The sequence below is a fragment of the Eurypyga helias genome, unplaced genomic scaffold (assembly GCF_000690775.1).
Source record: "Eurypyga helias isolate BGI_N326 unplaced genomic scaffold, ASM69077v1 scaffold48531, whole genome shotgun sequence".
Taxonomy (NCBI): domain Eukaryota; kingdom Metazoa; phylum Chordata; class Aves; order Eurypygiformes; family Eurypygidae; genus Eurypyga; species Eurypyga helias.
Window position 1 is genome coordinate 27,277 of NW_010233700.1, and position 17,850 is coordinate 45,126.

Below are 17,850 nucleotides of genomic sequence, written 5' to 3' on the forward strand. Positions count from 1 at the left end.
GCCACACAATAATTTCTAAAAGCAATACATTTAGTCCAATTTGGGTGAAATCAGGGTGAAAACCAGCTCTCAGAGAACACTTCTAACAGTGAACTGGGAGTTACACTGAAGAGAAGCAGAGAAAGCTCATTATTGTGCCATCTGAAACAAAAAGGGCAACATGGTCAGGAGAAAGCGTTACTCAGAGATAGGTTTGCTGGCTTAACAGAGGTTAGACTTGGAAAAGCTCTGTTTCATGAATCATTTTCTGTGGACTGGATGGGAATATTCCCCTATACCTCCTAATCCAAGACTAGGAGAATTTTAGATGAGATATAAAATAAACCAACAGAACATAGAGCATACGACTTCAGGGGACAGCACTGCAGCCTTTTAGGTAGTATCACAGAACTGGAGGCTAAATGCCAACCCTGGCTTTACCCTGTAAGGTGTGTCTAAAGTCAAGAGCTTGCTCTCATGCCTGTCCTGTGAAACTGGAGCAAGAGAGATGAATATGCCAGTGCTAAGAGAAGACTGAAACTTTTATAGATCAGTTGACTTACAGGGAAAGCTACTGTCTTTTCCTCCAAACTCCTGCACCCTGCAGCTAATGCTTCATAAAGAGCTGGTTGTGAAAAAAAAAAGTATTTTATTATTTACTTTAAAAGATGGACTCTGCTTTTATTAAAGAGTTGCTCCAGGGTGCATGTCATGTGGTGATAACTGCCTGTGTCTTCTGCTCGAAGTAACAAACAATATTATTCTTAAGAAAGAAAAATCTCAACATTATATCAAACCAAGCCTACCCTGCACACCCAGCATATATCACAGGATGAACTGTTGTCCACAATTGCCTTCTACAGCTCAGTTACAAGCAGAACCAAAGGCCTAATTCAACACCATACAAACATGAGCCAGAGCTTGATAAGCACAGAAACAGCCATACAAGAACTGGGCACATCATTATGCCTGCTTAACAGTGAAAATCACTCCGCAAAGAACTGAGACCTTCTCAAGCAGTCAAAACTTGCACTGTAAAATCCTGTTAAACTGCAGTGGATGAGAAAGAGGTGTCCCCAGCTGCAAATGTAATTTAATCAAGGCCACACAAAGAAATATTTCTTTGGTTTTATAGAAATGACCAGTGAAAACCCTCTCACAATAGCACGTCACCCACGGAAGCCTAAAGAAAAAAATATGAGAATGCAGTTCCAAAAATTGATGCCAAGTTGCAGCTGCTGCACGTATACACTCTCTTTCCCACCATCAGTGACCTTTGATGCAGCAAATATTCTAGGTTTTGTATATTAATTACTTTTGACAGTGTAATATTGGGGACTGGAATGTTAAAGAAATTTGAAGGAAGAGAATGGAAACACCCAGTAGAAGTAAACATGCAAAAATCAGCAGACTGAAATACACGCATTTCTTTGAAGTGGCACTGCTTACTGCACACCTCTAGCAAAGTGATGAATTATTCTCCAGAGAAAAGGAAAAATGTACCTATTCCCTCACCTGGTAACCTTCAGTTTTCTTTTGGCACCATTTCAACAGAGCATTCCTCTTCGAACCACCATACTCCCGAGCCAGGGCTGCCAGTGGGTCCTTTCTCTCCACACTGATCCAGGGAAGCATAAGGAAAGAGAAGATAAATATGCTTAAGTCTCATTTTTTACCAGGGTGTATGTAATGTCTGAATGACAAAGCAGAGTGACAGCACAGAACCTAAAGGTAAGCCAAACTATAATAGCTTTCAGAGCCTGCAGTCTGTATTTGCCTTTAGATGAGACAAATTCAGTTGGTATCACTGCATACAAAGAGCTGAAAAACAGCAGCCTATGGATATTCGATGGCATGTGTTATAACCTAGTATTTCTGCTATTATTTTCATCAGCTTTACTTATAAAACTTTCAAGTAACCTCTTCGCTTTACATGTTGAAAACTAGGACTTACAGTGTAGAGTGAAGCCATCAAATGTATTTCTAACAGCAAATTCACAGCCAATTGAGGTGCTGCAGATGAGTTCTTGAATAAAATGAAAAGCCCGGAAGTTATATCGCAGTCAACACCTCAAGGTCAGTTAAAGGCCTTTAAAACCCCTGCGTTGTTGCCAACTTACAGCTTCTACAGTTGGAAATAATGTTGGATATCAGAGAACAAAAATAATGTTTTTTCTCAAGACAGAAGAAAATTGTGGGTCCAGTCCAGCTTTCCCTCAGACCTCAAAGCTTTTAGCTTTTAACTCACCATGACATGCAAAGCTACAGTAAGACAATGAGGGTTGGCCACCTGTCTACAAGAATTCCATCACGTGTACAGCTGAGTGGCTCCCGAAAGCTTGCTATCCTCATTTTGTCACGATTGCTCTTCTTAGAGATAATCGTGGTTATTACCATCTGAACTTCGCTATCTGGATCTGACACAGCCTGGTTATTCTGAACTGGACAGATTAGCCAGCAGTTTCCATGGGAGACAGGGCTCCACCAGATTAAAACATTCATCTTGCTGCCAGGTAATGCTGTCCATCTTTTCCAGTGTGCTGTTTTTCCCAGGAAACTGAGCTGGTACCTGAGTTTGCTTTGGGGTTTCAAGCTGCTGGGGGCAGAGGTAAGCATTCTGCTGCTGAAGGCCATAGGGGGTTTGCTCAGGGATTCCAGGGAAGGGCTTTTACGGAGGTAATGGTCTGGTTTCAGTTCTTCATTTCTTCCCTTTAGAAGGTCTGTGGGAATTAAAAAAAAGCTGTCAGTTTGCAGTCTGAGGAATTTGATTAATCACTGTCCTGCCACCCAGCACACAATATGTAGTCTGTTGTTTTGATTCTAAACAAATGTACTCATTTGTTCATTAAACACACATGGGGCTAGGAAACCTTGAGCAGATTAGAGGTGATCATAACAAGGAATGGCTTTGATGATTTCAACAGTACAGACTGCCTGGTTTCCTGTGATTGATACTCCTGCTGGGGGGTAGGGGCCTCAGGTGAATGAGGGGAAATACCAAAATCCACAGTCTTAAAGGTTCAAAAGCTGATCAGCAGATATCTTCACCAGATGACTGACCAGCCCTAGTACAGTAATTTCTTTTCTGCCATTAGCAGACTTCTAACAAGAAAGCCTCTTGTCTCCTGAACATGACCCAGCTCAAGACAGCAGCACAAGGCACTTTTTAATCACATGATGCTTGGTGTCCTATCTGACAGAACTCTGGGAAGTCTCAATATATTCACAGCAGACACAGCTATATTTTTATTATGCATAGTACAGATTTTTATATAATAAATTTTATTTTATATATACTCATAATGTATATATATAAATAAGATAAACAAAATTAGTAGCCATAGAATCCGATGTTGACAGGTTTTTGAAGAGAAGCCAAAGAGATCATAGAAATCAAATTCTCTCCCTGTGCATATCGGTCATGAGGTAGAAGGATGCATAACACAGGGCAACTTGGCTGCTTCGTATCTGCAGAGAAACCGTCAGCAAGCCAGGATCTATGGCCAGCACATGATGAGCTGTTACCAGAATTTAATTGAATGTGGAACATATTTTCTCCTTCTTTTCAGTTACCTCCCTATGTTAATTAACAATTAGTGCCCTCTCACCTAGAGGTGTGAATTCCTTCTTATCTCACCTTCACAAAAGGCTGAATCAGTCCTAAATCAGTAACTGGGGTGTGTGTAGCAGCAGCTGCCAGATAAACGCATCCTTCCTACCGGCATGCAGCTGCCCTTGCTTTGGCTCCTGAATTTCACAAGAGTAACTCACCATTTGTAGCTGCTGAGAGTTACAGGTTGGTTTTCCACTATATATTCCAAACGTGTATAACTCTTCTAGCTCCTCATTACATTGGATTTATGGGGAATTGCCTCAGATTTAAATAGCCACACCAACCAGACAGGCAACCAATGAATAATTCTTGGCACTGCATTAAACTTAGGAATATTCTGCTTAGAGAAACAGATCTACTGCAAAAGGCATGTCAATGAACAAGAGCTGAACATTATGAAGAGGAACGTGGGTTTCACACAAAAAGCCAGTGTTACATTATCATTAACATAACTGGACTGGCTAATGGCATGGTCTAATTAGGAAGTGCTGTGCCAATCATTTAGGATGAGTCATGCATGGTACAGAAAAAGGAAGGAGAAGGAAGGATCCCAGATAGGTATAAAGGCTATGGGAAGCACCTAGCCGGAAAGAAAGAGGAAGAAGATGAGGGCATCATAGGAGTGATTTGGAAAGAGAAACAGGATAATAATGGTATGAAAAAATATGGAATATGGCTAAGAAGAATCCCATTCTGTTAACACTATTTAAAGAAACTTTGTGGTTACTGGCTTGAATTATACAGTAGTGCAAGTTAACAGTATCCAGTTTTCTACTTTGAGTCTTACTTGCACGAGTAATATATTTCCTTTGATTTATTTCTGGCTCCTGGAAACTCCAGGACAGAACCAGTAAACCTCTGATTCTAAATGAAAAGATTATAGCCAAAGATCAGCTCTCTCTGCGAAGTAATCCATTCTCCTCTCCAGCAACGTAACATTTGGGTCATATTAAGGACATCACTGAACCCTGCTGTGACACCGGTCAGATGGACTCAGCCAGATGATTATTATGGAGACTACCTCACTCTGAATTTCCTCCGGGATATTTTTTAATTCAGTGTTGTTTGCACAGGGCTTGGATCAACTGCCTTCTAGGATTGTTTAGATTGGAACCAGAGCTATTACAACTTTACAGTGAGTAAAAGCCTTGGCTATGGATTATTGGAACTAAATTAAACCCAGGTACACAGAGAAGCTGTAAATACAGGAACTTGGTAGATAAGCAACCGTAAATTTTTACCGTCCTATGGCTAATAAAATACCTGTTGATTTCAACAGATTTTCACAGAACGATTATCTATGGATAACAACAGTAATTATCCATGGCCTGAAGTGAGATATTTATTATTAAAGACTGGCATTATATTACACAGTTGACAGATTACTTCACTCTACAGTAAACTGGTAGAGATTAAAAAGGTTTTATGTTCTCGTTAGGATCATTGTATATTTTCATGCAAGACATGTCTGGAAACCAACTGATACAAATAAGCAAACTCTGTCTGTTCCACTGATAACTTCTGCTTGCTTAGAATTTACTCCTGCAGAAGCCAGTAGCCTAGTCAAGATGCTATTTGTTTATGTTGTCATCTATCCTGTAATTTGCCTTGGAAGGGGAAGTTTAGCAGGTTACCTGAAGAGTCTAAAGACAAAGACAGGTTCTAATTTCTCTCCTGTACTAACAAACCATTGCAGAAAATCCAGTCTACCAATGAAGAAGTTGTGACTGATTTATTTTTTTTTTTGTCCCTCCCTGCGGCTTCACTACAGGAATATAGTATTTCATCTGTCCTTAAAAACGCAATAACCTGGTGTTACTAGCTTTGATTCCAATGCAACAACTACATTCAGGACTAGATCATCAAAATAAAAGGCCCTAGAGAAAATGGGAAACAAACACTGGTAGAAAAGAATATTAAATGACAAGAGAACAAAAGGAAAGTGTGAAATAAAAATAAACGCATCTCTTAAGAACTCTCAAAACAAACTACTTCAAGCCCAAATGTGACTGTTCCTAAAACAGTCACATCGGTATCTGAAATGTTTGATGTATTTCAAGTGAAGCTCAATTTAAAAACAAATAAACTCTCAAAAGACAGTGCTTTGGACGTGTTCCAGATATATACATGTTGAACAAAATCTAATCCTCTCCAGTTCCACAGCGTGGATTAGAGAGGTGCCATGGATACTTCGGAATAAAGGCGGCAAGTTTGTGTTGGCAAACCATTATAAATCAGCTATTTTTTAGTTTTCTAAGGCTACGATCAAGATGGGAATGGAAACACGACAAAATAAGCTTTCTAAAACAAGGACTCTGAAGACTCATTTTCTTTGACCATACGAGAAGAGGAAAAATGGCCCAGGCAGGGGCCGACAGCTAATGATGAGCTTTTGCTAGTAAAAAGAGGCAACATTTGTATGTTTACTGCAACTTACCTGCAAGAGGAAGGTCTGAAAGATCTGCGTGTCTGGCAACGCCCTTGCTGGCTGGCTTGGCATTATTATAAACAGAATGTCTCTGTGAAATAAACGTACGTACAAAAGATAATTCAAACAATACTAGCCATCATGCCTAAATAGGCAAGCAGAGAGATGTTTCTGCTCTCTCAAGATCACAAAGCAGGTGAAGGGACACAGAAACCTTTCAACAAGGTATCAGCCATACCTAGAGCTGGATAAATGCTTGTGAAAAATAAAAGGACAAACGGACAATATATTTAGCTGGTAATACAGTGGTTCCTGAGCTATTTCACATTCCTATCTGCACCATTTTTTTCTCTTGCCAAACACAATCTAGCATCCTGCCTCTGTCCCCAACACCCCGAATCGTAACGCAGAAGGATCCTTGTCTCTGCAGCCCCAGCCCCGGTTTTCAGCACTGATACCCCCTCAGCCACACATTAATAGGAGGTTCCCAGACCTCTGTTTAATCCCATCCTTTAAACTTCTTCACTGACTTTCTGAAGGAAGTGTGCTCACACATATGTTGTCTTTCAAAACCATCTGTTTCTTTGGAACACTCACCTAAACACTCTAGCCACGCAACTGGTTTTTACCCAGATCCAGAGGGGAATATCCTGTTCCAAGTCCAGTGACCACGACGTCAAAAAACATACAATGGCTTCTCTAGCCTGGAAAGGGTAGCAGTCTGCTGGTACGTCACCTCCAGCATACGTGGAAACCAGGAAGCACACTGCATTTGCTTCTCTATCGTTCACAAAAGCAGTGTTTCCAACAATACTGTGCCACAGATTTGAAAATTGCTAACAGAAAGCTAATTAACTGGTGCGGAGACATAAGAAGTATGACGCTCCAGAGCAGTTATGTTTCAGTAGGAAACAAACAAACTGTAAGAGCTCTTCACGGAGCACTGTATGAGCTTACTGGATAACTGGGAACATACACCTCAGAAACCTATTATCCCATGTCTCTCAACTCACGTGCCAGCTACCTAGTTTAGTTTGACGTTTCTTGTAACTCACTCCCAATAATCGAAACCTATTTTCTGGTCAGCAACGACTGAAGTTCAGAATTTTATTCCAAAAAGTTCACATCCGTCCACTGAGACCTCTAAGCTGAAGTCAAAGACAAATTCACTTTGATCCTTTTTGTTAATATTACAGCATTTGATGTTCCACAGCAAACAAACAGATGAGTTTCCCCTTCCCCTTGTCATACATGCATGTTGGCATGCTGAAGCTATGTCATGCTGTAGCGAACACCACACCTACCCATTTTAAAACTACAAGTATGGAAAGAGCTCCATGTACCTGCATGGGGGAAACAGCAGCAGCTGGGGCTGTCCTCACTGGAATTCCACTTAGCGGGCTCCTGGGGACCTTGTGAACTGTGATATTTTGTCCAGTGCTACCTGCAAGTGAAAAACATGGAAACATGTGCATTTCAGACCCAACAATCTCCCTCTTGTCAGAACGGGAAACCACTGGTGCACTGACATTCCACAGACACGATTTATGTACCAAGCACTGACAGAAAATAGCCATTAAGCAACAAGCAGCAGACCAAAATGGCAAAAAACTCCTGCTCACTGCTAGAAAAAAATTATACCACAAAATACAGCATTCAAGTACCTGAGCATCCCAAGTCAAATGATTTTATTAGTGACTTCACAGTGGCTGCAGATTCTGATGGTGTGGGAGATGCTCTGCTAACACAGACTCCTTGCCAGCGGTTGGTTGTATCTCCCTCTAGAGATTCTACCTCTTCAGCTGTCAGCCTGCAAAGCAGAAACCAGATCAAAGTCAGGAGCAACAGGAAGTGCAAGCAGAGATTAAAGGTCTTTATACGTAGCGAGGCAAATCCAACGACGCGCATCTTTCACTGTAATGCCCAGAACATGGACCACTCATTAGGATGTTTGTGCCCTTTTCCTGGAGTGCCTGGCAAACATTAAATCATTGACTCTAACAAACTTCTCTGCGTTGTTAACCGTATCATCCCCATTCCCTACCCTCACACAGAATGGAGAATTGTCATAGAAAAGAGCAGTTTGATGAGACTTTGTTAGTACCCATCTATAACTACCTGAAGATGGGCTTTGAATACAGCACGGGCCAAGAGGCTACTGTGGTCCTCAGTGTATAATGAGGAAAGTAACCAAGGAGAAGGATGTTATTTTACACTCTGTTTTTAGTTGGCATGACCACTGCTGAAGTAACTGTTACCAGTTAAAATGCCATAACTGAAAATAAAAAAAGAAATTGGACAGTGTTCAGATGAGAGCCATAAAAATTAAACCAGAAAATATACTTCATAATGAAAAACTTTGGAAACTCAACTCTTGCAGCTTATCAACAAGAACATCTGCTGAACAAGTAAACCCTCAGTCACAACCCATAAGCAGTTATGCAGGGAATAAAACTGTTCAGTGCTTCATCCTAGCAGACATAAGAATACCAAAATTCAATGGTTGAAATGAAGATAAGACAAACTCAGAATAGAAATAAGGCTCATATTTTAACAGGAAGGGTCACTAAATTACTCCACTGACAAGAAATTTGAAGATTATGTGCTATACTTACAAGACTTAGTACAGAACATGACTTGATGACGTGTGTACGATGGCAAGGAAGTCATCATACAGTACGGCCGTTGCTTCTAGTCACGCATTTTATGGATCTGGCTGACGCTGTTTAGCACTGACACTGTACTTACCCGGCAGCTCTCAGGTAGACTTCAAATGTAATTCCCTAGCCTTAGTTTAGGAAAGCTGCAATTAGATAACAGTGTCTAGTCACAGAGAAAGAGACTATTTGTACATTACTATTCTGATCTCCTAGCTGTTTAAGAAACGTGTGCTGATCTACAGGTATTGCCACCTCTCCCTACTTCTAAGTATGATAGGCACCAAGGGCTACATGAACACAACATCCCAAATTATTTCATAAGAAGGCTGAAGGACTCCATCCAGAAAGTGCCTGTTGGGTTAAACGACTTCTGTTGAGCTAAAAATAGAAGTCAGGGTCTTTTTCTTTCCCTTTGGCATGCAGTCTACAGAATACAAGGGGCTAAAGGGTGTCAATGAATAAGAGAATAAGAGTGACTCAAGTTTCTATTTTTGGCAGAGTTTAAGGAGGTGCTGTCTTTAAGCAGACATTGGCTATTTCTTTGCTAATTCATTCAGCTCCCTGCATGCCAGGGGAGCCTGCAGAGGCAGATGGCTAGAGAAAAAGCCATTTCAGTTCCATTCTCCAGTTAATCCAATAAGGAGGAAAGGCAGATTGGATAAGATGCACTAAGCTCTAAGGGAGACAGTGTTTTGCTGACTAACTTTAAGTTCTACGCTTCACTTTTTCTCCTGTGGCTTCATAAAGCACAAAAAACAAATCAGCAGGTAATAGCATCTGCACTTTAGTTGTACAAAACCACAAAAGCTAAAGGATAGATTTCTACTTCAAGATACCAATCCACCCAATGCAACCCATTACACTTCCAAGAATTAAACAGATCGCTATGCAAGCGTTCTCTCTAGTTATCCCGGTAACAAGGGTATGCACAAGGCTTGTGGAGTTTCATCACCGTAAGAAAGGAGTAGTCATGTGCCTGTAGGCCAAGTGGCAAAGGTATGCTCTAGGCAACCGTTGCTTTATTGGTTAGGATTCAACTCCGAGAACAGCTCAAACCTTACAGACTAGTCTCCTCAGTCTAGCCTTTGATTGCAAAAGGCTGCAAGCATGTTAAATAAAGTTCAAGTGACTAGACTAGCCCCTACACCATGCCACAGAAAAGTCCATTGAGAAGTCAAATACCATTATTCTGTCATTGCACAGAGTAATTACAAACATTCAAGTGCTAGACCATCCCATTTTGTTTGGATGCTTCCTGAAACCTTAAATCTGTGTATTTGTAATGGGCTTCTAATGCACCCTGAAACAACCTCCTAGATTAAACACAGTCACATCAGAAAACTGAGGCCTCTCAGGCTGCAAACCTTGGCATAAAAGGTTGGAATAACAGTGTTGAGACCCATTTGCTTCGGCTCAAACCACACATGCCAACCAACAAGCAATGGAGAGTTATGAAACTTGGGGAGTACCTTCCATTTGGAAAAAGAAAAATGTGTATAAGGGCATGCATGTGCATGTACGTATGCAGGTTTCTTAACAGAGAAGCAGAGGAGTAAGAGCCCAACTTGCAGGAGCAAGCTAATTCAGGAGGACATGACTTGGAAAGATGAATGGCAAGGTATAACTTCAAAAAATTACTCCTTGTGCAGAGAATTTATTCAGCTTAGCATAGCTTAGGCCATCCAAGACAACTCGGCAAGTTCTGCTACAAAAAGGATGGATTTGAGCAAAACGTCACCTACTGCTGTATGCTTTCCTTGAAACAAGAATGAATGGCTTTCATAGATCAAATGCTGTAAGGGCAGCTGGCTCAAGTGGAGTGGCTCCAGGAGGAAGCAGAGCACTGCAGCCACAAAGGAATTGAAATGTGCAATCCTTTTCACAAAAACACTGCCCCCTTTCATTCATTGGTGAGAGAAGCAGATGCAGTGAGCTCTTCTCTAATGGCAAGAGTTAGCCCCCAAGTTTTCTAGGTTTGGAATACATGGGCAGACCACCAACAAGGTGCAAGCCTGTTTAATTTTGGCAACAGCAGCCTTCACACATTTGAAGTTTAACTGCTCCGATGACCTCTGCTACAGGTGGCCTAGAACCACAGAACGGTATTTTCAGAAATAATTACTCTGCAATGCAGCCTTTGACACGGTTCCTGTCAGTGTTGTGAATCCTCCTGAACTCCAAGGGACACAAAAGAGGCACACAGCTACTGATGCACAGAACAGAAGAAAGGCCAAGGGCAGGCAGCAGACAATTCCAGACACTTAAAACATTTATTTGGCACTTCAATATATATTTCTTAAACAAAACCCAACATTCAACAGCTGCCAGGACAGAAAAGAAAGGCAACACAAGTGTGCATATATGCATACACTCCAGTAGCATGGCACAAAGGTGAGGGCCATGCCAAAGCCAGGATATCCGGCAGAATTCTCTACTAGCTCAGCCTGCTCTGAGACCAGGCCTTTGCTAGATCTTCACATCCAGGAAGAAAGGATGGGAATCCCACAGCCAAAACACGAAATTCCAGTCCTGGAATGAATCCTGATGATGCCCTGGTAGAGATGATGACTTCCGAGTTTCTCCTTAGCATCCATGTAAAGCTCTCTCCAGGTGTCTCCAGTTGCTAAGATGAACTTCAGCAAGTTCTCCCTGATCATCATATACTTCACCTGAGTTAAGGGTGTGAGAAAGGCTCCTTGCTGAGAGGATATGTACCAGGGGTTTGATCTATTAATTTCTTTTCCTTCTGATCTCTCCATCTTCAATTGTCCCAGCCAGGACAAACCTCATGGGGGACATTCTCAGTGAAAGTCATAGCAGGACACGCTCCCTGGGCACCACCCTGCTTCCTAGCACACACCGAGTCAGACATGCCACCCAGTGGTGAGTGCCTTGGCAATGCAATATTACAAATCTGAAACCAAAGCAGCTGACACCGAATAAATAACTTCATGTTTCTATTCAGTTTTCCTGTTGGATTTCAGTAGCCTACTACTTGAGTTTGTGTGTGTATGCAGACAGACTGATCTGTACGCATACATATCTTTAAACACACAGATCTACAAATGTAACACTATACTGAGAACTCCATGTGTATGTGCATTAAATCTTACAAATCAGACATACACACTCCGTTTTGTTTTTTGCTGAAGATTAAAATGGCATGTTTCAAATTCCATTTCAGGGCAAATATCCCCATCCCTCCAAGAAACATGTCAGTTATTTCAGTTCCCCAAATCCCTGTGATCACTTCTTATGGCTTAGTTGGCTTTAGACTAAGTCAGAAGTTTTTCAGCCTCACAGAGTCTTCTGAAACCCAGAAATAAGTTCTTGCCCGTGGGGAGGAGGTGGACCTGAGCAGCATTCACACTTCGCAATACACTTGACTTTTGCAGGGCAAGACAAAACTGGAGGTGCTTTCTCAAATTGAAACTTCCCTTTTTCAGCTGCAAGTTGAAGGTATGTCCTGAAGTGTCTCACAGGCCTGGCTATGCATCCACTCAGGGCTGTGTTAGCTTGCAGAGATCAGGCACCTATGGAGATACAGACAATAATCGGGGGAGTTATAAGAAGCAATACAATGCCCATCCTGAGGTACAGCACTCTATACAGTTAAGCATCCCATCATCACTAAATAAAGGGGAGAAGGGAAAATGCTGACAGTGTTGCTAGGGCAGTTGGAGTGCCTTAACACTCCTCTAACTCAGCTTTGGGACATGATGAGCAAACAATACAAAATACAAAAGAAAAATTTATGTTGCTCAGATAGGAAGAAATTCAGTATTTAAAGCCAGGGAACCAATTTCAAAGGACAGGGTTAGTAGTGTCCTGGCTTTTCTCTAATCATTCAGGATCATCCATTCACAAGGGGTACATGAACCCACCCAGGCAACTAGAGTTGCTCTACCTCAGAGTTTCTGTTTCAGGGTCATTACACCAAAGGGGATGGAATAATCCCCACCTAGTGTAAAACAAACACCATAAAACCACCCCAAAACCAACACTGAGGAGTCACTAACTATAGTAAACAAGGACCCTGCTCTGGCTTTCTAGTTTGCTTACTTTCAGTGGGAGCAGAACCAACTATCAAACCTCTTTAAGACAGAACAGCTGCAAAACACAGGCACAAACGAGCAGCACATCAGCACATACAGACTGACAGCAGGGTTTAATACACAAAGTACAAGCTTATTTCCAGGAGAAAAAGCATGTAACACTGCCATGCTGTGGCACTTGAGACTTTAGGAGGAAGAACAGAAGCAAATTAGTGGGACACATCACAATATTCACTTTAGGCTTCCATTTGAAGATTTGGTTATTTTTTATTATTCTAAGAAGTCGCTCATTTAATTACAGATATAATTTCTCTGTTTTCTCAGTACTACTCCCATCTCAACTGTCTTCCCTCCCCTGTGTTTTTGGTTCAAAGCACATAATGTTATAGTGCCAAAATCATTTGGAGAACTTGAAGGGAAAGATTCAAAACAAGACCTCGAAACTTCCACTGCTGCTAGACAGTGTACTGCCACGCTGGAAATGTGTAATGGAGCTGAAGGGAGCCGTCCATAATTTGGGTACTTTCAGCAATAACTTTCTTCCTTTGTGTTACAAACCCAATACAGCTTTTTTTTTTTTTTCCACCACTTCTATATTTGATCCTATAACAGCTACAAAAATGAATTTATTTTCAAGGTGAGTGTTCTGCAAAGATGAACCTTGCTACAGGATCATAAAAGAATTCAGGTTGGAAGGGAACTCAGGAAGTTACCTAGTCTAACTTCCTGCTCCAAGCAGGGCCAGCTATGAGGTCAGACCAGGTTACTCAGGGTCTTACCCTGTCTGGTCTTGAAAGCCTCCAAGGATGGAGACTAACTGCAATTTTCACCACTTGTGAGGAAACGGTTACACAGCAGTGGGTTGTAAGCTTTTGCATTTTACTGCAGAGAAATAACATTAATTAGGATGTAAAATGTCATAGAAAACAGTCTGAAACATGGGTTTATCAATTTGCAGGTTTCAGTCGGTACTAACTTGGGACAAGTAAACTCCTCCCTGCCTTATTCCACTGGTTTGATGCTGGCCCAACCACCCCCCAACATTCTTAGTCATAGAATTAGACATTTAATCTATGTTAAAGATGCCTTTGAGAGGCTCTTACCTTCACTGAGATGAACTCTGATGACCTCATCAGGATTTTTTGCTGCAAGTTCTTTGGCTGTTCCTGAACCAAAAATGACTTTTTGTCTGATTAGAAGAATGTAACAGTGAAATCAAAGTTGGAGGCAGGAACTCAGGCAGCCCCAGGCAAACATTAAAGTGGCAGGATGTCGTAGGAGATCAATTGGCTTCAAGATCAATTTATGAGGTGGAGTCTAATGACCCTCAAGAGTTGAGTGCAATTTTGCCAAAATCCTTGGTGTAGCAAGTAATTTGGTGGGTACATTTTCCAGTAAGAGCTTAAAATTAGACAGGAAGCTTTCACTAGGGACTGTTGGATATTCAGAGTGCACAGCTGCTCAGCATTAGCAAATATGAGGAATACTTTATAGACTGTGTTAAGGTATCATGCTACAAACTGTTTCCACCAGTGCTGAGCATGCATTCAAAGTCACCGCAGGTACCAGAATCTGCTGCTGATTCTGAGCAGTAGCATTTGTGAAAGCTGACTAAAAGCAACTGTGAGAATACCCCCAGAACCTTCTGGGTGAAGGAAGTTGAGAGCTGGGGAAGATAGTGACCTCAGGAATGAAAAAAAATGAGTGTAGAACCAGCTTCCCCGCAGGAGCTCTGGCGACTTCAAGGATTTGCCTTATAGGTTAGTACAGTTTTAAAATTTCAGCGCTTATCTGTTGATCTGGTTTGTTTAGACAATGACTTACATAGGTTTCATTGCCTTCTCCACACCACTCAGTACAGAAATTTTGCACTCTGCATGGACACTGTGAGTCAAATTAGTTGCAACACAGATACAAAATTTGGTCTCACCACCTTTCTTGGAAGTAGAATATATATTACCCACTGCAGACAGTATATCTGGCCCCACAACCAGTGTACTTAAAGCAAGCTATACAGACAGTCAACATGACAGAGACAGACATATATTTGTATGTATGCAAAAGAGAGGGAGAGACAAATGCCAAAACCGTCTTAAATACCTCCTTCTGGAACTAAGAATGTACGGATTCCGGGGATCTAATTTCAAAAGCAGTATTAGCAACTCAGGCTTCGTATGCCAAAGAAGCCTGTTCCTTATACATGGAAGATAAAGATCCCAGTTTGCAAATTAGCAGGTTATCTTCAAGTATTATCAAATACATCTTAAGATTAAAGCCCAAAAGAATAAAAAGGGGAAGCTGCAAGTTTCCAATTCCTGCCCTTATATGCACACCCCTCTCTAAACAAGAGAGATTTCATTAAGAACAAATTAGGAATAGAAAGAGAGCCCAGAACCTCAGTAGTCTGGTAACCATTCTGTCTGAACACACAGTCTGTAATAGCTTTTCTTTGCATCCACTGGGGATTCTGACAATGAAACTGGAGCTTAAACACATTCCTTTATTTTTCTGAAAATGAGTATTTCAGTTGGTTCAATCCAGGAATCCTGATCCACACACCCCTGCACAAAAGCCCTCCCATCTTTTCACTCCCATCTACTGCACAGCTGCTGTGGAAACTCCTGAATGGAAAACAGTAAGCAAATACCTGCAAAGCTGGACTGTTACTCCACCTGAAAGAAACGACAGAATTGACCGTGTTGCTGTGGCTACTCTACCAGTGGCCATGAGTCTACTAAGAGAGAGATTAAATGGAAAAATCTAGAGGAGTAAAATTAATTTGGCACACACTTTTGATAAACAGTACCACCATGTGTTATTTTCTTTTCCTTTGTTCCCCCTGTACAAGTTTTCTTTCACTGCAGCTCTGCTATCATCAGTGCAAAAAAAAAAAAAAGGCAGGCCACTGCCTTCTATAGACATTTTGGTTCTTCCTTTTAATACATCTTCTGTTTTCCATCTCCTCTTATTTCATATTTCAACCCCAGCATGATTTTCAGAATGAAAGGTGGCACATAAAAGGACATGCATTACATAAAAGCCACATTGTAAGGCAATGTACCGGTTTCAGATCCAATCATAGGAGTCTCAGTTCTTGGCGTGCTCCCACTGAGGGAGGCCCCACGTACACAACTTGCGATGCTGGGATGTATCTCTGAACGGTTCACAATTACTGTTCCCTCTCCAACCACTGAGAGTCCAGCAATTGTTTTACAGGTGAACCCGCTGCATAAGAAAAATCACTTCTGCACTAAATGCTAACACAGGCCACGGCCCAGACCATTTAACACAGCTAATCACATAATAGGTTTCAAATTAAGGACAGTAGATGTGAGAAGAAAACCTAGTACTTGCACTGATCACTCACTCATCACATATCAGACCTGCAGAACAAAAGTCCAGCTAGTCCTCATTTTAATTTGAGCATATACGGTCCTTGACTCCCTTCAGGTTAAGTAGTTCTCCTCTGGATGTCCCATGGAATATATGTAGCCAACCAATCTCTTCACAGATGGTTTAATACAGCTGCACAGAGAGTTATGAAGGCAATAAAACACAGTGGAATACCATATTGAGAACAAAGCTAGAAGATATTGGCCATTGTTATTACTCAGTATTTGTTGATTAAAACCTTCATGGCCTAGTTGACAGAACCAGACTGCCAAAAAGAACAGAAACATCTTAGAATAAGAGACAACAGAATCTGTCAGAGTTAAAAACAGACAACATGCACATCCAAGCCAATGAGTAGTTATTGACAAAGCACTGTTTGCACACGTTAGCTGTCACAGAGATCAGATCTTGGCCCTTGAAAGTAACCAACCTGTTGCTGCCCTTCACTTCATCCAGCTCCTTCTGCAGTCTGGCATTCTTCTCCTCTTCCTCCTGAAGCTTCCTCTTCACCACACGGAGCTCCTGCTGGGCTTCACACTTAATGTCGTTGGCTACAACCACTGCCGTTTGCAGATCAGCTTGAAAACGCCTCCACTCTTCTGTATCTTCCTAGAGAGAGCAATTAGAACCCCAAACTGTTTGCTGTAAAAAACGCACCTATTTGAGCTGAGCACCTTCTTATTGATCTCTTTCAGTGATCACAAGCAACCAGAATTTCACCACAATTTCAAGATGATGCCAAGGTCAAACTAAATACTTGTCTCTTTACATTGTACCAACAGTGAGATTGCCAAAGAAACTGATTCACAGAGCGGACGGGGTTGGAAGGGACGTCTAGAGATCATCTAGTCCAACCCCACTGCCAGAGCAGGATCCCCTAGAGCAGATCACACAGGAACAAGTCCAGGGGCTTTGGAAAGTCTCCAGGGAAGGAGACTCCACCCCCTCTCTGGGCAGCCTGTTCCATGCTCTGTCACCCTCACAGGGAAGAAGTATCTCCGCTCCCATACAAAAAGTATGAAGTTCTTCCTATAGCTAGTCATCACTCAGACCTGTGATATTACTACGGGCACTGTTGCTGAAAAGAGCTCACTGCTCCTTGAAGATTCACGAAGCAGAAACTGCTGTTCCAAAGTAGAAGTTCATAGGTAGAAATAGCAAGTGACTTACGAAGGATGTACATTCTATTCTTTCCTTCAGAGGTAAAGAAACAGCTAGACGTGAGTGAAGAGAATGGAGAATGAAAGGATGTAGAGAGAACTCCAGAAACGTTCTACAAAAACGCAGTGCTTCTCACGTCCAGTACTGCAATAAAAGCTCAGCTTAGTTCAGCCGTGGAGTCTAACTAATCCTTACCTTCATTTGCCTGGTCAGAACCTTCAGCTGCCTCTCCGTTTCTTGTTTTTGTTCTTCCAGCTTCATTGCCCTACCTAGGAACAGTAAAAAAGGGAAAGGATTATCAAACACATACAGACAAGAGTGAAAAGCGAAAATGGGAGGGCAGAGCAGCCTATTTGATTTCGCTTCTAGCAACCCCACTAGATAAAGTGAAACCAAGACATTCCGTCAAGGGTTCAGGAATGGAATCAGCAGTAGATCTGTTGCTCTAACGCTTCTGAAACAGGCCGTTATTTTGAGGCTTTAAGGCAGATGTTGTCAGTGACCGCCTCGCCCGTGCGGGACCCTGGGCACCGGCCCCTGCGGCGCGCGGGGAGCCGCGGG

General features: G+C 41.8%; 1 protein-coding gene across 1 annotated transcript in view; it reads right to left on the reverse strand.

Moving 5' to 3' along the window:
- The window catches only part of LOC104517211 (cytospin-B-like), a gene marked incomplete at its 5' end in the record, with an annotated part of 31,879 nt that extends 14,321 nt beyond the window's left edge, over positions 1–17,558 (reverse strand). Inside the window, 7 exons of the mRNA XM_010161798.1 lie at positions 1,495–1,597; positions 2,549–2,699; positions 6,030–6,111; positions 7,364–7,464; positions 7,685–7,830; positions 16,559–16,737; positions 17,485–17,558. Of these exons, the coding sequence (XP_010160100.1) occupies positions 1,495–1,597; positions 2,549–2,699; positions 6,030–6,111; positions 7,364–7,464; positions 7,685–7,830; positions 16,559–16,737; positions 17,485–17,558 (836 nt within the window). The remainder of the gene's footprint in view (positions 1–1,494; positions 1,598–2,548; positions 2,700–6,029; positions 6,112–7,363; positions 7,465–7,684; positions 7,831–16,558; positions 16,738–17,484) is intronic.
- Between the last annotated feature and the right edge of the window lie 292 nt (positions 17,559–17,850).